This window comes from Fulmarus glacialis, unplaced genomic scaffold (genome assembly GCF_000690835.1).
Source record: "Fulmarus glacialis isolate BGI_N327 unplaced genomic scaffold, ASM69083v1 scaffold10414, whole genome shotgun sequence".
NCBI classification, from domain to species: Eukaryota; Metazoa; Chordata; class Aves; order Procellariiformes; family Procellariidae; genus Fulmarus; species Fulmarus glacialis.
In genome coordinates this window covers 1-24379 of record NW_009206096.1, presented here as the reverse complement: position 1 = coordinate 24379, position 24379 = coordinate 1, and the positions used below count along the sequence as shown (strand labels likewise).

Genomic DNA, 24379 nt, shown 5'->3' with positions numbered 1-24379 from the left:
AGGTTATTATACTTCAAAGTCAACAACCTGAAGAGGAACAGTTTATTGGCCTCTCCCAGTTACTGTGTGTTCCCCATCTTCCAGGTCAGAGGGAGAAAAACTTAGATTCTAGAGCACATCAGAGTAGTCATCAGAAAAAAAAACCCACACCAAAACACATCAAATTCTCCCAAGTAATATTCTGCTACCGCACTTTCAGCAAGTGGAAGCAAAAGCGTTGCCTTTAACTTGCGTTCTCTTCAATGTGACCTAATTAGTGCTGGGGTAATTGCACCGTTCATCTGCTGACATGTAACCCAAATGCAGAAAGTGATTTTTGGTGACCCAAGTACTCAAATACAGGGAGTAGTATTTTTTCTTACCCAAAACCTATCTTTCAGACAGCAATGAATTCTACAGTGTAACAATTGCTTTTTATTCTTTCCCAGGTGCTGGGGTTGAGGAGTACCACGTCGTTCATCAATGAAACACAACCGCTCTTGACTTAGACGGCGGCAGCAGTCTGACGGTGCACACCAATTACACCGAACGGCGCGGATGGGAAGAGAAGAAGCCGCTATTATCAGCTGAAGCTGCAGGGGGTACTAATGTAACAGAATCTAATTACCTGCCTGGATTTTGGCCAGTGCACGGCTGGAGTTACCACCCTTGCTCCTAAGAAAGCAGTCTGGGAACTTCAATTATCGTGGTGGTCAAGGTCTCGGTTTTATATCTCGAAGGCAGCAACTCCGGCAACACAATTATACTGCTCCAATACCGACTCAAAGGAAAAAGTGCCACTCGTTGAAGTACCATCATGTCCTGTAGCACATAAATGTTAATTAGCGGTCTTTTTTTAGAAATTATGAGATGCTCTAGTCCTGCACAGTGTGAGATTTGATGAGATGAGAGCACTGGGTGGTATAGCTAATAAATCAGTTTACTGTACAACCTCATTTCTTTAATGAAGAGCAAATACCTGAGCCTTAGTAAAGCAAGAGCCCCAGGCGTACACTTGCAAACTGAAATGCTGGATTTAATTTTTTTGCGTTCTCTCCGAAACTGGTAGCGCTGACCCACTGCTAGTCATTAGAGAACGCTCTCCTGTCAGCGGGCAACACTAAGCATAAACTTGGATGTCAGAATTAAAAGAGATGAGTGGCAAGGCTGTTATGGGAGAATAACCAGCAGAGGTACAGTTTTCATAAGGGAATAACTTTTAAAAGCTGACACGAGCTGTCAAGGTGTCAGGCCAGGAGAAGAGCCAGCACAATTAACATATACTAGGCTTCAATCTACTGGGAAGGAAAAAGCAGAATTTATTTTGGACAATTACAAGTTAATAAACAGAAGTGTCAGTTCCTCTGTAGAGCACCCATTAAAGCGTACTAAAGGCCAAAACCTTTTACAGTTTCTGTTATGGTAGGCAACACACTACCATTATTTTATATTTCAAGCAATTTTATTGTCAGTGACAGCATTTACAAATGTACAAGAAAATATTTTCCTTAGCAGCATACCAGGCAGTTTACTTTGCAGAAATCATCTGTGCTCCCAGAAGCGACTAGTATTTTAGATTTTCATTATGAACACCGTGTATTTTATTTTATTTATTTTTTATTTTCCAAAGCGCACACGCATGAATGAGTGCTTGATATGAAGCGCTCAGGAGGGCACACCATACCACTTTACACCCTCCAGCTACAGGCGATCCCTGCCCGGGGAGTGAAAGGCACATATTCAGGGCGCCTGCCGCCGCAGAGAGCCGAGCAGACTCCTGCATGCCTGCAGCCGCTTCCCGCGGGAAGAGGAGCTCTCCCCTCAATACGCGCCAGGGCAGGCAGGCATCGCTCCCTCCCTGAGCTCACCGGCTGCCCTCGTTGCCCTCGCTCCGACTCCCCACTTAATTCAGACCCTGCACCGCACGCAGAGCACTAACTTGTTTGTGCGAGGCTCGCCCCAAGAGTTAACCGAGCTTAGAAACCGCTTCTGCTTTTTTTCCCTTTCACTTCAAAATAAATCAGAACCATGAAGAACTGGGTTGGCTTCACCTGCAGAGTCGCTCGCCCTCTGCAGCGGACCAAGGAAAGATATGTACACTGCTTGAACCCTCTTACTCTCAGTCGCCTATTTAACAATAAATTACAGATGAAATATCTCCAGTTCAGATGGTAACTCGAGGGACTTGCAAAGGAGTCAAACCTCCCCGAGCATACCCACAGAGGAAGGCACAGAAGCCCCTTTGTAGTGGTGAATCTCCATTGTACGATGAGCAGGTAGAGAAGCTGTACTCAAATGGGGACATAAACCTTGAGTTTCATCTTAAATCCCCTTTAAGGGAATAAAAAGCTTCCAATTCCAGCACTTTTTAAGACACAATCTTTTCTCCTCACTACTGCTTAAGGAAAATGATATGACATTATTTTTGCCTTGTTGATCTTCCTGTTAATCAAGGCAGAGAGATGAGTCATTAGCTATTCTAGCTTCCCTTTGTTCACAGCCAGGCAGGTGTACGGAGCCAAAGCAAGATACCCGAACAGCGCTTGAAAAGAAAATCTGCTACCCGCAGAGTCGTTTGGAAAAGAGAAAAGAGTAGCTACCATTTAAGACTGCCATTATTTAAGTAAAGTAACCCCCCCCGCCTCATCATCAGAGGTGAGGTTATTCAACACCTACCATTTTAAGGCTGCCCAGCTCTCACCATTGCAAATCCTATTGCTCAGCTGTTATGAGAGCTTTGCTTGGACAGCCACTCCTCCTCACTCTGATTTTTTTTTTTAAGTTAAGAAAAAAAGAAAAAGGATCCTAAAATAGGCTTGGGTATAGCATATGCCTTGCAGGAATTTTGGCAAGGGGTGGATGGACATCTGCTTCAGGCCTGACCTACTTCTAAGCATCTGAACACAAAAATCTCCTTGCAAATATTCACTGTAGAGTATTTTTTTTTTAGCTGTTAATCCCCCAGTGATTCTGCCTGCCCCTCAGAAACCTTCTTTGCTCTTGAGATCCGAGTTGAACTCAGTTATATTGGGTCTGGCCATTCGAAGATGTTGGCAGTGTTGGCCACTAAGGCATAACTAGACTAGAGCTTCCAAAGTGCAAAGCAAACACCAAGTGCTCAATGAAGAGGTTACAGCCTTTGTAGGCAAAGCAGGTGTGAGACAGGTTAGGAGTCAAACGTGTTCGTATTCAGTGAGCATGTAACGCTCACGAAGATAATTTATCTTAGATGGTATTTTTAATATATTTCTCATTACACAACACATAACTTTTAAGCAACCTTATATAGTAGGCTGATGCCAAAAAAATATACTAATTGGGGTATTCCTTAGAAATGCAAATCACGTAACTGCGGGCAGAAATGAGGGAAGAAAATGAAGTAACCCACATCAGCAGCATGTGTTGTACTCACATCCAAACAAAGAAAAAAAGAAAGATTTGTTAAGCAAGAAATGAGTCTTGAGATGGCATAGAAGAAAAGTCTCCTGCTGGGATTGCAAAGAGAGACGAGACAGAAGGAGAGGTGTGGCAGCATCCTCTGTCTCACAAAACAGAAGAAAAAGAGAACCATTCAGGTTAACTTAATGCTTCATTCACTTATTTTACTTTTTTCTAATTTGCCCCATTTGTGAGTTCATTTTCAAATCAATATAGCCTTCCATTTTTTATCATACCTACTGACAGCAATGTCTCATACCACACCTTTTGTCCATGAGACAAAGACTACTGACAACCTTAAGCATCCTTAAACAAGTGCCCCGCTCTTGCAATGCTCACTGTAACCAGCGTGCCTCCAGGAAAGCCCCCTTGGCCAGGGGGACAGCTGCTTTTCTTGCAGCCAGGAGAGGGACAACAATAATAGCAGGGGAGCAAGATGCACAGAGGTGAGGAGGAGAAGACCTGATCCTTAAGGGAGTCTGCGATAATGATCCCTTACCTCTGGTACTGTTGTAACCCTTCTCTTCCATGCTATCGCTGAGAGCCTCTTGCTTTGTTTCTAGCTCTCGTTACAAGCAATGCGTAGGCAGATATATCTCTCTGTAGTTATAAATCATGTAATACCATGAGAACCTGTACCAGATGTGAACCAGAAGTGCAAGCAAGCACTTAATAGCTAGAGAAACCTATACAAAAAGGTGGTTAAAAATAAATAAAAATCAGCATTAAAGAAGGTGGAGGGTTTAATTTAATAGATTTTTTTTTCTTTTTTTTAAATTTTCTTGAATTTCTGTGCTAGAAAAGGGAAGGTGGGTTACAGGTGCACAGGTAACTTTCTGTGTTCTCTCTTGGCATCATTAGGTATATCAAGACTGCATATCAGGACAACATCAGGAAGCCATATCAGAGACGCCGGGCATTTAAAAGTAGTAGCATTAATCACGAATGAACGTGAATTAATATTATTTATATTACAATATACCATGGGTCTCTTGTCGGTTCTAATTTACGAAAAGGTGCAACGTGCTGTTGGAACAGACAATTCAAGGAAAGGGAAGGGTGCCTGCAAGAGGGACACACAGTCACATAGACTGTATTTATATTGTCTTCTGCAAATCAAATGTCTTAAAAAAATAAAATAAATCATTCAACCAAAAGACATCAACACGTTCATCATTTGATATTGAACCACTACTCTTCTGCCACACAAGGAGACTTCGGAAGAAATTGAAAGGTCCCTTACAGAGTAATTCAGGTTTGTCACGAACAAGCACAGGTGAAAGCACAGTGAGAAAGTAGGAGGTATTACTGGAGTAACAGTGTATGGTATCCTTGAGATGAAGGAAGAGGCTCAGCTGAATCCAAAATACAAACAGGAGTGAAGGCAGGGGGGCATTTCTAGCTGTCCTTTCCACTGACTCTGAAATCTTCTTAAACGAGGGCTACTGCCTGCCTGCCAACAGAAGTCAAAACAGATTCGCCTGACCTGTCCCCACAGACGCTCTCAGAGCCCCTATTCAAGTCTTTCTTATTTCATTCATTTGCAGTGTGAGGGTGGGGGGAAGTTTAAATTAGGGAGTCCTCAGACCTTTACTGGACAGCTGTAGTCGTAGCACTAATTAAAAACCAAACCAAAACAAAAGCCAACCAGCTAACCACGGCAGCTCAACCCCAAAAAGCAAACCACAGACACAGAAGAGGCTCTGCAGCTAAATTGTTCCCAGACTGCATCAACTGCACGTGGAAAAAAGAAGAAAAACTTGAGTTCCTATTTTAGACTTTTCTGAACGCTTCTAGAGCGGTTTAGGAGTTTGAAGACATTTCTGTGTAAGCTGCTACTGAACTGCAGTTAAAATATGCGGAACAACAGTAATTATAGTTTCTAGAGTAGCACTAGTCCGCCTAAAGAAACGACAGCGCTAGTCGCCTGCTGAAGGCGTGCAGCTTTTCCTTAGATGTACCGACAGTGAACCCCTGGCTCGGTAGAGGTCCCGATGTCCTGCTGCTCGCAGCGTGCAGGCTGAGCAGGAATCGTCACTTGAGGGAAAGCAACCACCACCTCCATACAGTTTGTTTGCCCATCACATCTCTTCACAAAAGGCAACGCTGATTGCAACGCTGTGTTTTGACAACAGGTCAGAACCACCACTGAAAAAAGAACAAGCTCTTTCTGAAATGAATGAAGGATTGATTTTGCGTGGATCAGCAAAGACTGCAATAATTACCCTAAGATTTACTGTGGCTTGTACTGAAAAGGTTGCGCAGTTCTTCCCAATGGAGAATGAACTCCCACATGTAAACCAGCATGCACAAGCTGTAGGGCAGACAATATAATTCTAGCAGAGCTTCTAAGGAGAAAAAAAAGTATCCCAAAACTTTTTTTTTTTGGTAGCAAATAGAAAACTGTAAGTTGGCTTTTGCAGCATCAGGCATGGAGTACTAACCATTCACATGCACCACTCAACTGTTTTAGCAAATTAAATCATGTACATGTCACAAAAAAATGATTCACCTTGAGAGGCCAGAATTTAATATATTATTAGCAACACATTAGTTTCTCCTTTATTTAACAAAATTTAAAACTTCATTGTAAATACCATTTTTCTCTAGGATCACTGACAGCTCTAAACCATGGAGTAACAAAACGCTTTTCATATTATTCATTCCTTACACTTAATCTACATTCTACTTGATTACTTTCAGGACAGCAATGGAACGGCATTTGGAGTTTCTGAAAATTACAGAAAAGGTATTCTGTTGATTGGTTTGAACTTTGCAGCCATAATTATGCTTAAATTAACTTTGGGAGATTGATTCTGTTAAGGAATGAATGAAAATAAAAAAGAGTATTTTTCTTCCAGATAATTGCTTAGCTGATCTATAGCCTACCATAACAAAGCAAGTGATAGGTAAACTATCATCTGATCTCCAAAGTTTGTATAACGCAATTTTTATCATTTCTCCCCACCAAAACATTGTATGCCACAAGATGCATTACAGTATGCATGATGCCTCGGGAACCATGTACTGGAACGCTGTATTATTTCCTATCTTCAAATCCTAATTACTATGTCCATTCTTATCTTAGCGCTGAATGGAAAAAGCACTTTCTTTTGCAACAGTGTTGGCCAACAAACAAACAGCAGAAACCTGATAAATGCTGATATGGTAAAGCAAAGTTTAAAATTAGCCTCAAGTTCGGCCATGTTACATGTAGAAAGTTTCAGGAATTGATTTAAAAAGGCAAAGTTGAACTGAAATTTATGAGTACGGTTTTAAATAAAAGAGTGAACGACACGACAGTAAAAATGCATGCCAGGGAGATGTATGTTTCTTCTTGTCCCTTATTCCTCCTTCCTTCTTTGCGTTGGGGCTGTATTCCCCCCTCCCCCGAAGTAACTTGCTCAATCTAGATTTGGAAGATAATAATAAATGAGCAATGGGTGCTTGAATTAAATTTGTAATTTTTTTTGCATGGAAATGTAACATTACTGATTTATCAGGTTATCGGACTGATCTGGATATTGAAAAGGAGAGAAAGGAGATGGCTGCAGTAATTCAAAACAGAAAAAAATTAAAGAACTGAGGATAAATACCAAGTTTCTAAACTCAGGAAGGGTTGCAGCTGGGTAAGGCTGCTCCTGTGTTACAGAACAGGCTCCTCGTGGAATCAGAAGTGTCAGTGCATGGGGTTAATATTCTGTTTGCCGGCTATTAGTGGGACAGACAGGGTATATACTGCTCTGCTGTAATTGTGTTTGTTCTGAAAACACCTCTTCAGAAAAAATAAGTCAATTAGTTAATCAAACATTATTACAGAAGAGAATTTCCCAAACATGAAAACCAGAAAACGCTGTGCAGTATCTTTTCTGTTATAATTGCTAACGCAGGAATGTAGTGATATGTCTTTTTCTGGTAATGAGGAAACAGAATGTTAGTTGGCAACGAAATTGCATTTTGCAGTATTAATATTTCACTCAAGAATATCCTCATCTAACCCATCAGTACAAGTTTTGAGCTAAAGGGTGCCGAAATACTCTGTTACACTGATACCAATCAAGAAGCCAATTTCTGGGATTAAATTTTATAGGTAAAATAAAACCTGGAAGGAAAATAGATAACTTTTTTCTCTCATTCAGGACACAGTGTGTGAAGTTTCTCCCTAAATATACTGAAAAATTCACAAGTAACAGAAGTTAACTATTTCATCTTAAAGTACTTTCTGTAAAGCAGAATATGGACTATCATTTGCAATGGGACTGTATTTCCCCTCTCCTGAAGCCTTCCAATTCCCACTAATTATCTCCCTGCACTTCACTCTGTCTACACCAAAGCCTGCCCCAAGCCGCCCACCCAGGGGCGACCCCAGAAGCAGCACCCTTGGCAGCCCACCATCCAGAAACAGGCTCCCCCTTGGAAGCTTCTCTCCAGCGTTTGCCCTGGGCTCATCCCTACAAAGGATGCCGCGACCCTCGTTCCTGTTTCCCTCCTCCCTCACGGCCCAGCGTGCTCCTGTTAGGTTGGCAGTTTTGCCTTTCTCTTCAGAGTAACAGCAGCAGGTTTGGGTTTTGTTTTTGAAGGAGTTGAGAAAGGAAGTACCGTGTCTATTGCAATACTCTCTACCAATGCTACCAGCAGTGCTGAGCTGTAATTAACAGGTCCGGTGATGACCCTTGTCAGCATAAATGCTTGAAACTTCAAAGGAAGGTTTTTACTAAAATACAAATAAACCCCAATCCAACCACAAAAGACCATTAAATAATGCAATATTCATGGGAAAAAAATCTGAAACACAGCGATAGAGCAGCGTGTGTTTGGAAGAGGAGGGGGTCATTTTATGGTTGTATGTGCATTACAGATATACATATGTCTATGAACACACACTCAACATTTGTTCGTGTTCCCTTAGTATTTAAAAAGGCTACAAGGATGACTATCTTTTCCTGAGGAAAAAAAGGAAATATAGGAAGAGATGCCAAGTTACATTCTGGGAAAGCAATAATAACAAAGAGATATACAAGATCGATTCAAACAAAAATGTTTAAATCCTCATCTATGCTTGCTTAACATTCGGCAAGTTAAGACTGCCTGCCCATAAGGACACACCGAGACGCTGCTCTCTTCTAATGTGAGAAACAAGCTCAAGTAAGGGAAGGAATATAAAATGTCTCCATTCCAGAAAATTCAGCTGCAAGAATCCTATCTGATATTACAAGTGATAAGTCACTTAGCTACAAAGAAGAGAAAGCGCACTGCCCTGTATTGCAAAGAACTATTTTCACTTGCAAGGACTGGAAAAAACGACGCTGCAAGTGCTTCCCACCCCGGTGTCCCACCGGCTCCATCCAAGGGCGCGCACCGGGGTCCCGCCTTCCCCTCGGCGCGTGAAGCAGCTGGCACGGCAGCCGCCTTCCTGCTGCCCGTCCCCACTCTCCCGGCGGACGGACACACAAGGCACCCTGGGCTGGCCGCCGAGACATCCGTACGGGCCTTCTTCCGACCCAAGACCAGCCTCGGTGGTGCTTGAAGAAGCGATGTATTTTATCACCCTCGGGGATTTTCGCAGCAGTAACTTCTCACCGTGGCGGCCTTCTCTATTTTGTCATCTCAAACACCCCTCCCGGCCGGGCCCAGTGCACAGCAAGGGCCAGCAAAACACAAGGCGATGTCAGGCAGCGTGGAGCTATAGCGGGGCTGCTGCGGGTGGAAGAGGACGGGACCCAGCTGAGAGCAGCCAGCCCTGGGCTCTGCCTCCGGCCTCCCCCCTCGGGCACGTCTCGTCACGCAGGGCCTGGCAAAGCCGGACACACGCCACGAAACGAGCGCTGCCTTGCTCTGCATCGCTCCTTGCGATCCCTTCACCGTCACTCTACCAGGTAACCAACGCCAGCTTATCCACAGGAAGGGCTACGCTTAAACCTTGAGAAACAGAAGTTTTAATATTCTTCTTCTATGAAATCCCTTATTGATGAACAACCCCAAAACTCTGGCCCACTATATACCATGTTTGTTTCTGCTCATGAAGCAAATCTTCAGAACATTTTTGAAGCTCTTAAGGTTTTATTCTGTACTACAGTAAAGCTCTTTATTGCCATACGGCTCTAGAAGACGACACCTTTTTTGAGAATCATTATTTCTGTATTTCCAAGATGGTATACAACATGTTGCCTCTGTCTTCGTCTGATTCAAATAGCTCCAGTGGGACCCAACCTGCAAAAAGCAGGTCTGAAAAAAACCAGCATAAAATACTATTTGCTCCTGGTAAACAGTTGATTTCTTTCACTCTGCAGTTCTCCGAGTACGTGTCGCATTTCCCTTCAAACAGACACGCAGTCTTTGGCTATGCCAGAAGCCGCAGCTGGCCCGTGGCAGATCCCCCGCGGTGCCCTGAGCTGACCTGCTCGGGACCAGCAGACGCGCTGCAGTGCACCCTCTGCGGGCGCCGCCAAGTAGAAGAGATGGGATCTTTTCTCTTTTAAGAGGGAACGAGATTTTTTAAAAAAAGCTGTAATGACGACTACAAGGATTTGCCGCTTTGTTTTTAAATCGCGGAGTCAAACAACTGATAGCATCCAGTTATCTTTGCTGAGAATACTGGCATCCCCAAATGCGCTATACTGCTCTTACTTTACACCTTATATGCTTCACACCTCATAGGAGGTATACCTTTAGTAAAATTATGGTTTTATTATTATTGTTATGCCTAACCACACCCTTCTACTTCCAAATTTCTTTTTCTTCACCTATATTCCATGAAATATTTATTAAAACACATAAAATGTTCAAAGTTTGGACTTCTGATTGGCTACAGATTGATAGTCTCTTCCTAACAAATCTGCAAAGAAGAAAAACATGTAAGGAGGAGAAAAATGTAGACAGGAGAAATCTGTGTCTTTTAGACGACACCTACTCATCCCTGCATAATTTGTGTTTTAGTACTTCCATACAATTTTAAATACATTTTTAGAGCAGGGAGATCATTTTCATCCAGGGAGATACAGTTTGAGAAATGACCTCTGATTCTGTGGGGAAAAATTCCTACTTATAATTTACTTGATTGTATTTGCATATCCAGATGCAAAAACATTAGGGCTATTAATTTTATTTTTCATCACAGCTTTTTTTTCTTTGTTGTTGTTTGATATTTGGAAGAACACTCCTGGGAGAGGAAACAGCACCAAGCTCGGGTGTGCTGCTGTGATATTAGGTGATTAATCAGAAGTTCTGGGATGGAGAGGAAGACTTTCAAATACAGGAATAAAACCACTGCATTCTTGTAGCAACAAAAGTCTCTTGAGGAGTGACTGATGTAGGGGACCTAGCTGTGTGATCCAGCCTTCTTCACCGACAAGACAAAACAACTCACCGACTCCGAACGGCTACAAGATGAAGGTCATTCAGAGCCTCAGACACTCAGCCACATTTATCAAAACCGCAGCGTTTCGAGGAACACAGGCAGGATTTTTTTCACCCTGCATGAATACAGCACTTCAGAAAGCTCCTCATGTGCTTCCAAACACTTAAGAAATGCTGCATAAAATCATACAGATGTTTTTAAAGTCCTGGCATGGGTCTCAAAAGCTGCATTCCGTGATCTTAGACCATCATCATCAAATAGCAATTCTCTCATTACTATATTAAATAACAGCAGTTCTGCCTTAGCTACATTTCTCTCCATATTGAGCCCAGAACATTTTTGCTTTTAAAGACACCTGCATTATATTTTGGTTTTTTTTTTTTCTTTTTTTTTTTTGTCGTCTAGGCTTTCAAAGCAAACAAAAGAGTTCATTTTTCTCCATTACCGCTGACTGCTTCCAGGTTGCTTTTCCAGGAGTATTTCATAAAGGCTACAGATATTGCTCTCCAAACCATATTGTCAAAGCTAAGAACAAAATACTAACAGAAGCAGTGGAGATCTTGAGATGCTGGTCTGAACTCCTTCAGGTCCTAGGAAATAAAATTAGTTTTGCCCTATTCCTATCCTTTCTTTCTGGACCAGTCAGAAAGACCTCACATTATCTCAATGCGGGTGTTCAGAAGCTATAAGACACAATAAATCAAAACACAACCAACCCCTGACAGTACAGGGCCCCCCATCCAATGGAGGAAAAGCACAGAATTATAAAATCTTCTATTTTAAGTCCTGTACATTTTCTGTGCTAGCAACCTTTGAATCGATGGAAAGAAAATATTCTACAATCAAATTGAGGTACAGGAGCTGTTATGAACATTTTCTCTGATAAACCATCCCATGGCTTAGACGGTTTTACAACAGAGTGCTCAATTAGGATTAAATATAGCTTTTCAAAAGAGCTGGGATGAACTCAGGTTTAGGCAGAGCTTTCATCCATTTGATGATATAGAAACCACTGTCAGGTGCTGGGATCACTGCACTGAACGGGCTGCATATGCTTACAACTATTCTTGGATCATGGGAAACTTTTCCTAGTAAGTGCTTCCCCTTACCTGTCCATTATTAGTAGAAAGGTGTGATCAAAGGGAGAAAGTTAGAGAAAAATATGAAGCAAAAGCCGAAGACAGATTATCTGTTCCTCTCGCCCCTACTGAACTGCTGGAAAACTTCTGCCATTGAGGTAGGAAGTTTCAAGACAAAATCAGAGCAGTCAACAGCAGCACCTGCAAATGGCTTGAGCACACCTAGTAAAATTAGTTTACTCAAAAAAACCATGTGGTATGGAAAACTGAGCAAATCTGAGTGACCCTGCACTGCAGCATATGCTGCCTGCCCCCTTTTTCACCTGAAATATGGGAAGAGGAATGTTTTTTCTTTATAACACCAGTAGAAACCACCACAAAAAACACTCCAGAAGAGTTAAGCTTGACTTAACGTTTTAATCTCAGGAATCAATAGTCTTATTTGCCAGTAATATTACAGAAAATTATTACTTCGCCCAAACAAGCATCCATACAATTTTTGTCTACTGGAAAACTAGAAACTTCTGTCTGATTTCCTACCAGGGAGATTAGAGTTGTGGAGAGCTTACAGAGGAAGAGGATGGCTTCCTGTGTTTCACCAAACACATCCACAAAGCCACGTGCAAACACAGACACACAGGCCCCCTACGCAAAAGATGGAGAGGTAGGATCTGCTGTGCTCCGTCAGACGCTGGTGCAGTGCCCACCGTCTCCTGCCTAAAGCCATCAGAAAACAAGAGTAACTATGTGAACCACTGGAAACAACTGGAAATAAGTCCCTGTGCAGCCTCACACCTGACCTCAGTTTCAGAATCAATTTTTCATCAATACTAAATAGAGGAACAAACACTGCAGCCTTCAGGGTCTCATCATTTAAAAGTGCTTCAGAGCACTTAAAAATTAATAAATAAAAATCCTGAGAGAGTTCAAGTAGGGAAGACTGCCCACCACTTCTTTATCCCTGCCTTCCATCAATGAGGTGCTGCTGTGTGAACATAACACCTGAAGAATCAGTTCCAGTTGTATTTTAACTAAAAATACTTGCAATTCATAACAAATAGGATGCAATGAAGCTACCTGCTAACTTCTCATCTAATGTATTTTTCCCTCCAGATTCTCATAGATTAGTATTGCTGCTGAGGTAGTTCTCAAAACTAAATCGAACATTCACACTGACAGTGTAAATTATGCGCTAAATAAAAATACCAGTATGAGAGAGAGGGAAGTGTTTCAGGGAGCAGTGCTGAAGGAAAGAAAAGCAAGTAATTCGCTGACATAATGCAGATATAAAGCACATGTAGCAACTCATCTACGTTCACCCTGAGCAGAATTACAGGACAAGGGGAGATTCAATTAGAATGAAAAGCAATCAATCCAGATCCACAACCATATGATTTCACCAGATTAAAAAAAAAAAGATACAGAATAATTACTAGCTAAGTGGACTAAGTAGAAATTTCCTGTACAGTTATTACACATCTTTACATTACCACTACACATCTCTTCGGTGGAGTCAAGATGCATTGTATTTTCCCCTGAATTACACAGTCCTTCCCTTCCAGGGACCAGGACGTTGCACTGGGATGCACTGCCTCTCGTTATGTGGAAGCACTGCTTTCATGTTACCAAAGCGGGACACACAACTCGGAGGTGCGGTGATAAAATGTGATGGTAAAAATGTACATAGCACTGTTTTAAAGCTAACACCTATCTTATTGTGAGCTGAGCCAGAAACCTTCCATTACCACATTTTTTTTATATTCAATGCATTGAAGTAAAACCATAGCCCATTTCAGAACTGTATCTGCACTAAAAGAAAGTTTACCAAAGAGAATGTCAAGTTTCCTGTCCGCATCTGTTGCAACAAATGCTTCCCAGGAAGTCATCTCTTCAGTATACCACAGTATTTATCTATGTGCAAAATTAAACTGATAACAAGGAAATTGTACACTTTTAATCATATTTTTCATCATTCCCTGTTCCTCTTCACAATTTAACTGTTCACATCTCCCTTTCTTTCCATCTCAGAATTTTTGACTGTAAAATCTTCACGTTAAGATTTTTTTCTAAGAAAATGGTGTATTTTGCTTCCCAGAACCTGAAATTTGGGCACAACTCAACTGTGATTTCCAAGCCCGCCCGAAGGACATCTTATTTCATTATTCTACTGAAACTAAGTTGAAGTAGTGAGCAGATTCCTCTTACCTGTTTGTGAGCGTGATCGTAAGAGTTAATGTGATTGTCAAACTCCTGGTGTTTATAGTACTGCTTGTCACAGAGTTCACAGTAGAAGTTGGCTTTAAGATCTTCCAGAGCTTTTGCTATCGTGTTTTTCTTTTCAGCATAATCCTGGAGGGGGGCGGGAAAAAGTAATTTTAGTTTTGCCTTTGATGCTGTGAATGGATTTTGTGCTCTGCAGTTAATCATATTTGTAAACATTTACACACCTCCGTAATGAAAAGCCTTCACATATTGGCTGTGTTACACTGCACATATTTACTGTATCTGCTGCGAGGCTAAAGATTTGCACACTTTAATTTGCTGTACAGCTGCCAGCTCCCCTTAAGGGCTCTGACAGAGGCTAGAAGGATTTCCCCAGGTTCTGTCTAAATACAAATATTTATCATGCGGAAGGCTATTTTCAAGTTAATTTTGATCCAAGACTCGCTGCTCCAAAGACCTGCTAGGTAATATACCCAAGCAGAATAAGCATGAAGATACAAACTGCAGTAATTTAGTTATCAGGCTTTTACAAGAAAGCACGCTTACTAAAAAGAAAACAAAATTAAAGAAACCCTCCTGGGTCCTTCTTGAACGCGTGGACACATGAAAACATGAGGAACTTTCATAGCCGAGATGCAATGAGTATCTTCCATAGTTTTGTTATTTGTCATCCAATATTGGAAGGACAGACACACATCTCCGTTTACCATACATTAGCAAAAGCATTACAAACAACATTGCTTATCATTTATGAGCAAATTATATACAAGTAATATTTATTAATTTCCTCAATACATTGATGATAACATGGCCTGTTCTGAAAGAGCATGGAAATGGTCTGTCATCTCAAATTAGTTTAATACCCGTTAAACACTGAACATGTGTAAACTTCAGTGCAATGACTCCTGCTTTTGACAAGGCTGTCTGGGATCGAATCACACCCCGAAATCCCAAATGCGGCAAATCTTGTTTAAGAAAACACACCCCTTTGATTTGTTTCACAAAATCTCTTTAGTGTGAGCTCTTTGGAACGGACCCTAAATTGCCCCCGTTTCGGTCTTCTTCCTTGTTCGGTTAGATTAAGATAAAAGATGATCTTGTAATCAGAACACCCAAAACTGAGTTAATTTGGGGAAAAAAAATCCCTATTTGCTAGCAGTTTTCACAGCTTAGGTCTCGTATACTTCCCAATATATTTTGGGGAGTTTAAAATGGAAATTTATCAGATTAGAATATTTTCATAACAATGACGTTTATGAAAAAAAGAGAGGAATAATAGTCATACAATTAGAATTATATCCACAAAATACTTATTTAAAATAGTACTTCAGATATAATTCAGCATGATTGGACTGCTAGCAAACACTGTTGATTCATACCCAAACTGAGGTACTCCCCCATCAAAATTTTGTCCATTAAGAGAATTGCAAAAGTCACCTCAGAGTGGTGTTTTGAATACTGGCTGACATGTGAGGAATTCACACGTTTCTAACACATTTCTGAACGATGTTTCATAAAACCTGTTCAGTTTAAAACCAAAGTGAGTTAGCAGTTTACTTCAAGAAAGAGCAGTATTTTACAGTTTGAGATACATTTATGCTGTATGGAAACCTAGCCTGGAAAATCGGCACTTAGTTCTTGGTATCAACTAGTAAGAAGCTACAGGTTTTGAACTACTTCAATTAGTACCAAAATGCCTATATTTAGGAAGGCAGTGGAGACCCTAATGAGATATACTCCCTTGAAACACTTTAAAAGTAATTCTCATAGTCTACCAGGGGATGCCACCTGACTTTGCTTTTTTAAAAACACGAAAAAGAAAATTCTGGATTTGGGGGATTTATCAGAACTCTGAAATATTATATATGACATCTGTGAAGGATGAGGGCGAATGTGATGGATTCTAAGACAAGAAAGGTGAATTCAATAATAATTTTTCTTTATAAAAAGTTCTCGTATCATGTTATTGATTAACCCTCAAGCAAAATTTTGCAAGACTTACTAATGTAGCATAATACCTTGAATAAAGTTATGTAACTTCACTGGTGTTCCTCTTGACATAAAGCACCATTTTTGAAAGAATATACTTATTATATAGCAGAATCTAACCTGAATGCAATTATATTTGACATGCCAATGCATCCTAGTAGAGCAGAGACACTGGAACCCCATGAACCACTTTGCAGTAAAGCAATAAAATCTCATCACGATGCTGGGGTGCCTCCTACTAAATTCCTTCAGCTAGGGTTCTTTAGGGGGTAGGATTAATTTTACATCACAATATTACATCACAGTTTCAGGGGCAATGTACAGAATGTCATCACATCATCTAAATTAGACGCAAATAAGTAGACAGAAAATAATAATAGAGTTCAATCATGCATGAGGCAGGGGAAAAACAATGACAAGATGTTTTTTCTTTAAATGACAAGAACCAAAAATATTTGACCTTAGGACCACAGGAATGGCTGTATTGGATCAAGTCAACCTTTTGAACCTGTGTAAGACTTTATTCTGTACAACCAAGGAAAGCGACCCTTAATTAAGGACCATTCCCTTTTCTTTGCAGCTGTGTTCTGCTAGTTTCAGTTGCTGCATATTGGAAAAGGTCATAAACACCCATTTTTTCTTCCCTTTGACTGGGTCATTCATAATTATATACACCGCCTACCACACTGTTTCTCAGGTATCGCTCTCTCAATGATACAGTTCTAGTTTATTCAGACATTCCTTATATTAAGGCCACTCATCACCTCTGCTTGTTCTTTTCACAGCCTCCAAAAGAAGACACGATAACGTGATATATCATGGTGCTATGCAGTACTATATTAATAGTCTCTATTTTCTACCCTATTTCTTTTTGTAGTAAGTCTTAACATAGGAATTTTTAAAAATCTCAGTAAGAGCACTAAACCAGCATTTTTCTAGAACTCCTTTACCACCTACATCCTTTGCTGCTGTGTAATATTTTGCTGGCAGGAGATGTTTCTATCCAACTACTAAACTTCACCTGACTTCAGAAACTTCACGTTTCTTCAGTGGCAGCAATGGCCATTAACAAACCTCATGGCTGAGGTACTGGCTTTGGGATCTAAGCATGGGCAATAACATTAATTGTGGGCAGTGAAGTGTCTATCTCCAACAGGAATATATTCGCAGCAAAAATTTCTAAAGAAATAGTAGCAGAAGTGTTTATGTTTACAAAATTTTGTGTTGCCCTTCAAACAATCACGAAACACAAAACAAGGTAGTTCCTTCATGTCAGTCCCTAAGACTACCAGATGAGACTTACCAGTTTTATTTTAATCTGATGGGAAAAGATATTGAATCACCTCTCCAAACATCTTTGTTAGTCCTTTCCAAGACTTCAGCTTATGTATTGCACATGTACGCACAAAAAAACCCTTAATAAAACCCTTAATGGAGGGTGTTCAGGAGATTCCCTGTGGCCATGGGATCCCCAGGCTGTGTCAGGATTGAGGAGAAGTTCCTGCTGCTGGTTGGCATCGGGAGCTGAGGAAAGTCCGACTTCAAGGATGAACGGGGAATGGAAACAGAATACAGGCTGCTGATTCTCTGCCTGCTAGGCTATTTCTATTGATTTTGCAAGGAGTACTACCTTGGAAGAGGAGGCTTTCGCTAGCTCTATCAATTTTGATGAGGGATAACTGCCCAAAAACTGACAGTAAAAAATGACAGTCCCTGGACCTTGATAGTACTGGGCAATGGATTGCAGACAGAAATGACCTGGAAACACTGGAGAGGAATATTCCTGGAGTAAAGTAGCAGCCAAAAAACTCACTTAACATGGTTAAATATGATCAAGCTTAGCCTCAGTTTCATCAAGATTTGCAAACCATCCTGGAAGTTTTAAAAGTACTTTGAATTATGATTCAGCTTGGTAATGAAACTCAGAACTGAGTGTCACTTAGTTTCCTTTTTTTTTTCCTGAAAGGCTTATTATCTGAAAGCCTACAGCTATAATTCACTGTAGCTATTTTTCATAATTTATATGAAAGATCTCTAATAAGTGATCACATCTATCAGCTGGCTTTATTTCTCTAAATCCATCTTTTCCATCCTCCAAAGCCTTAAGCCTGGGCAAATGCTACTGCAAACGTCTGATAAATTGGATTAAGAGCGGGCTTCATACACAGAGGGGCTACCTGTAACTACCTAGACTGGACTTTCTGCTCCCATTATACGAGAGAAAAAGAAGGATAGCTACAGAAACGGTGAACACTTTACATAGATAACTTTGGAGAGCTGAATGGATGCCTCAATCTAGTGGGTATTTTTATGGAGTGCACTTCAGGCTCATACTTCTACTGTCTGCAGAAAGGTCAGCTAGGAAAAAAAAAGTAAGAGTGTGAAATTATAATATATCATCTACTCCATGGTGATTGCCAGTGTGAATATTCTTACTTTACAATAAATGTGAGCTCCTTTTATTGCAGGAAGCTATTCTGCATTTACTGTAGACTTAAAAGGGTCAGGCCTGCAGTCACTGCAAAGTAAAACGTATTACAGAAATAAACCCCTTCTTCAGGATAATTTACTGGTATAGTCATCCCAGAGAGGATTAGACTGCTCTGGTCTGATCCTCTGGATAAGACCACATTAGACCTGACAGACGTTCCAGTGTAACCTTGTTTCACAAAAAATATTTAAAGCATTTTTTCTGTCCAAGTAACTTAAAAAAAAAAAAAAAAAGAAAAATTGTATTTTGAACATAGTCAAAAAACTCGAGCTAATGCTCTTGAGTTGGCAAAACTACTCTCTGTATTAGTTGTATTTATAGGAAAGAATCTGCCTAAAAATATGTCATTACCAAAAAAAAAGAAAAAAAAAAAAAAGGAAAAGAAATCAAGGGAAAAATCAGCCATAGCTTAAGAGCACACTTCTCTCTAGTCAATTAACCGTGGACACAATTAACAATGGATTCCTTAATTTCTGGTATATTTACTAGGTATTATAAATACAGTATGAAGAAGCAGATTTCATCAAATAAAATGTACAGTTTTCTAACATGTCCTCCTCTGCTATCAATCTTGGTATTACTTGGTACATAGAATTTTTTTTAATATCTTCATCTATCACTTTTTTTCTCATGCAAGCAGTCTGTACATCATCCACTGATGAACTTGAAGGAATAAATAAATAATAGAATACATTAATAATATTAATGCAGCCTAGTACCATATCTAATTATTTATAAGGTTCTTGTCCTTATCAAGGCAGTGAGACCAAAGCAAAAGGCAATTAGATGCATTGATCAAATTACTCATTGATCTTAACAAATTCATTTCCAAGCAGCGAATAGCGAGTTTCAGTTTCATACCAAGTTTCCAAGGAGATTGGCTGGGAAAATAAATACCAAGAATATTGTCAGATCTTTTTGATTACCTTACCTGAAACTTTGCCATTAGCTGTGAGATGTGATAGCGACCTAAAACTCACAAGGCCATGAGCATCAGATGCTATTTCCTTGATTTCTGGCTCCCTTCTGACATTCTCCTTTCAGGCAAAGGAGTTTCCACCGGCAATGACCCCACCGTTTCACTGCACTGGATGAGGATGGGCCCAAGGAAGAAGTGGCGTCCTGAAGACCCCTACGTTAATGGAACATCAGAGGCTGAAAAAACCCCACCCTGCCTTTACTTTCTCCCCAAGGTTCCCTGCAGACAACCAATTCCAACCAAACCGTTTATTACATACAAGAGGGCTAATCAGTATTCTGCTATGTGCGTACTTGAAAATGCTATTGAAGACAGGCAAATAATTATAAAACTGGTTTCTCAGCTTCCTAATAAACACACAGACAGCATCTCACATTTAGATAAACACCCTAGCATTAAGATAAATAACACAGTGAAATCAGAAGGAAATAGCAAAATTTATTCCAATTAGTGCTGTTTGCTTCTTAATGCCATCCTCATTTTTTTGAGACACCAGATTTGTTAACCATATACCTACTGATGCAAACAGCTGAATTCGCACCCCCTGCACTAAATAGAGTGAGACGGATGCGAGCAGGGACAGAGCTGGACTCGGTGGAGAGCAAAGCAATGCAGAACAGTGTCCTGCAATGTTAAGATTGAATTACCTTGAAAGGAAGCTTATGATGAGACAGCAATTCGTTCACAGATTTGTCTGTCTCATTAGCTTACTTAAAGCACTTATACTGTATAATTACTTTTAACGGGGACTCAAAAATCATTTGATGTGTTTTTTTGCCATTAAAACTAACTGTTGTGCATAGATCTGTAGAATTACTTATTTATTCTAGTCCTTTAAATCCTACTTCCAGGCACAGCATGCACTTACAAGGTGAGAGTGCTGGCCACAAATCTTTGCTTGGATACTTGTATTAAGAAGGAACTCTTCAGCTGTGCTTATGAGAAAGCACGGGTCTAGTTACAATGGAGAAAAATGTATCTACCCCATCTCTACCACTCATCTTTTGAAGTCCATACAAGGTGGAACCGAAGAAGGCTTTGCTGTAGAAAAGAAAGAAGGTTTAACTCTAGATAGTATCTTCTTCACTGAATGTTCATCACTGTTTAATGATAAGTGAGGGAAGAAGGAGCCTGGTATTAATCTCCTTTACTCCTCTATGTTAAACAGTCCAGTCACACACTTTAATTAGAGCAGAATTTTGATTTAAAAACATCCTGGGGTTGATTTTTGCGTTTAATTTCCTTATAGCAGGCATGTAGACATCTAAAGATTTTCATAGCTAGTTAATGTAATTTCATTGACAGGTAAGTGTCTAATGTAATTAGACTCTTCGGGAAAATCAAGGTTTTCTATTTGATCCTTCCAGCGACACACTAAACTAAATGAAGTGCCTTTTAACCCTGCGGAACTTGCAGCCCTGGAGAGGGACTGAAAAACCCCTCTTGCGCACGAAAACTGAGCACTGGAACCAACGTCAGTGTTCATGCCCGGCAGCCCTCGATCCGAAGGGGATACGGCCACGTCCTGCGTAAGGTATTTCGGGACCTGAGGAAGAGCAAAGGACAGGGCAAGGGGAGTTGTTTATTTATTTCACCTCAAGTTAACTGACTGCCAATTGACTGCTATTAATTTGTATTTTAAAAGTTGCCCTAGAGCTCTTAAAGCTTTAATGTGTTGGTGAAGTTAGTTTTTGGTCTAGTAAATATTGCCAGTAAAGTTGGCCGGGGCATCGGGGAAACAGAAAATTGGACCCCATCTTATTAAATATATTTAATTTTGAGCATGTGATTGATCTATGGGACAACTTACACATGAAAATCTGCATACCTGTATTTTCAGGATGAGAGATCTTGGTGACTATTGAGTTCAGTTTTCCTCGCTTTGGCTGCTGTGCTTGACTGTAATAAATTTTTTTCTGAAAGATTTTTATCATGATCCTCTCTCGTGATCTTTTTTTGCTAAGTTTTCAAAACCACTATTTTTCCTGTATTTTCTCTTTTCTGATTCTGCTTATATTTTTAAAAGAAATTTTTTTTAAGGAAAGCAAAAGGGAATACAATGATCTTGGAATTGAAATAAAGATGTTTCTGTCCCATTTTGTTCCTCTCAAGAACACAACTTCTCCGTACCTGGTTAAAATTGCAATCTGTTCTACTTTCAAACAAATCTGAAACTGTTTTATTTAAATACAAATCAATGTCTCAAAAACGTGAGCATTGTATTTGCCCTACTCAGGAAGTCGGAAACGGTATTTTACATTCAATAGGTCCACGGCATTTTCACAGCCGATGTGTTCGTTAGGAGCAGAGCGCTGCTGAGCTGCACGTGGTGCCTATGGAAGTAAGTGCTCCTGGACATCCACCCAGCAGGCTCCCTGATTTTTCTTTACAGACCCTCTTACTGATTCCATTTTACTATGGCTTTCCAGACCATTAAACCTTTTCATGCAAATTTACTGTCTTTTTACAGCCTCAGGGGCCCATCATGACTAGCCTTACCCTATGCGCTTTGAAGCGGTGTGCCGGGAGCACGTAAATGCCCGGCCGGTGAAGAGGAGACCCTGGAGCGGGGCCGGGTGCGAGCGCCCGGCGGCAGGTCAGGGTGCCTGCCCCGCAGCCCCGGCGCAGGCGGGAAACAGTTCCAGCCGCAAGCCAGGAGGACGGTCTGTTCTGGTGTGTCGCTGATGGTCTGTACCAGCTCATCCTGCTGGAAAGAAGTATCTCCTGCGCAGACATTTGGTTACGAAATGGAATACATCCCATAGGGCTGGACCAATGTACTTCTAATTTTAGTTTAAAAAACCCACCACCACCACCACCAACCCCCCAAACCACTAGGAATTACTCTCCTGAGCTCCTCCAGTTGTCTAATTATCAATATGTACGAGCTTAAGATTTGCATATTAAGATGCAATATCACGCAGTAAATATTTATTTTCCTAAAATTAATCCTCAGTGTTGCCACAGTCAGAAGACGACTTCATCTGAACACAAAGAAAGTGAAAAAAACCCCAGCATTGTTTCTTTTGGCATCTTTAAATAATGCAAATAAATCTTTCTACTCACAAGCCCACAGAAGAAGTTTGTCCGAATGGGGAATGGAATTAAGCTTAAATTTGCCATAGAGAAAACTCCTTGAAAAATTCCTTCTAATTTTGGGTTGATTCAAAATACTCTTCACAAGCAGTAATCGAGCGTGATGAAGATGCTCAGCCTAAGTGAAAAGACAGTAACACTACCTAGACAAAGAGAAATGAGGCTGTAAGAACAGTGCCTTGCAAACACACAAACTGGTGTTGAAGATCTTGTTCTTTCATTTCTGAGATTGTTTTGTAAGCTGTCAAAGTATGAGAACTGCCCTGCAGGAGTCCTGATTTACCTTGGCGGATCTATGCTAGCTAAATTATGAGTGACCTTATTGCAGTCTTAAAGCCAGATATAGCATCTTTGAGATGAGATGGGCCTGGTCTTTGTTCTCACTGAAAAGATAATAAGAAATGTTGCAAACTTCTGAATGACCCTGGGTTAAAAAAAAGAAAAAAAAAAACCAAACAAACAAAAAAGAGATTGGAGTAAGCGTAGCTGCTGCTGAAGCAGCAGTCTATATACTAAATACAATAACCGACGACCCATGGCAAGTATCTTTTTCGCAATGACTTCTAATGAGTTTTTCTTACTTTTTTATTTGTGTGAGAAACAAACGGCAGATGGAGCATTTATCATTGCTATGACCTCACATACACAAACGTTATTTGAATAGATGCAACTCATGAGAATAGCTACTTTATGTGAACGATAACAGTTAAGTTTTGAAGACTTTAGGCCATAAAGCTAGATAGTTGATAGTCAATAATTTCAATAAAAGGGAAAGACAGTGGAAGCTTAATAAAAATACCACTTAAGGCTCATAAGTGCGTAAAAGCCCGATTTTAACTCCACCCACTGGCCAAAGGGGAGAAGGAAAGATTTCGGTTGATTTGGTACTTTTCAGCCTTGTGTTGGAAAATGGGGAGAAAATGAACGACTATGGTACAGCCATGTGTCAAGATACACTGCTGGGCAAACACTTCTGAAGTTGAGAGTGCCAGACATAGAAAAGGCACAAGAAAGCATTTTTTATTGATCTCTCTGCAATCTACCCACCCAGGCAAGTGTTCAGTAACAGCCAGCCCTGCAATGAGGATAGCCAAACTCAAATGTCTTACATCTGGTATCTGTACATCAGCTGATGGAAAATACCTAAAAACGACTGGCCATTACCACCAATGACATTTCCAAGGACGCTCTTAAAACAGCATCAGGACTGAGCCGTGCTCTGTACCGCTTTGCTGCTGGCAGTGCTGTATGAGTGGCACCTTTCGCTGCGAGATGAACACACACAGATGAAGCATTTACCCGGCATTGCCCGTAATCATTAACTGTGTTTAAAGAAATGCAGAGAAAATGAGCCACAAAATAGTAAAAGCTTCCTCAAAAATATCTTACTTAAAACCACGTTAGCATAAATGAGACATTTAGAATGGTCCTTAGTCACACTTCTTCATTTTTCTCCATTTTCTGTCCTGTTTTGTTCATAGCAAATTGTCCAAAATCCCTGAAGTTGAGCAAAAATGCAGAGAATGACATGTGGCATGCTGTCAGGTAAAGAAATGGGTTTTAAAATACTTTTTCAATTCACAAAAGCTCATGGCAAGACTAGAGACCGCGATCTGACTGAAGTTCGAGGGACTATTTCTGCCCATCTGTCAGACAGTGCAGCGCTCAGACCATCAGAGAGATGCTAAACCACAAACCCAACGTGAGCAGTGCTAATACGCTTGTGTCGTGGTTTAACCCCAGCCGGC

General features: G+C 40.6%; 1 protein-coding gene across 1 annotated transcript in view; it reads right to left on the bottom strand.

Moving 5' to 3' along the window:
* ZNF804A (zinc finger protein 804A) overlaps positions 1-23937 on the bottom strand; it is a 45889-nt gene extending 21952 nt beyond the window's left edge. Inside the window, exons 1-3 of the mRNA XM_009575624.1 lie at positions 23931-23937; positions 22096-22259; positions 14059-14202 (exon numbers count right to left, since the gene is read on the bottom strand). Coding sequence (XP_009573919.1) covers positions 14059-14202; positions 22096-22259; positions 23931-23937 — 315 coding nt within the window. The remainder of the gene's footprint in view (positions 1-14058; positions 14203-22095; positions 22260-23930) is intronic.
* Positions 23938-24379: the final 442 nt, after the last annotated feature.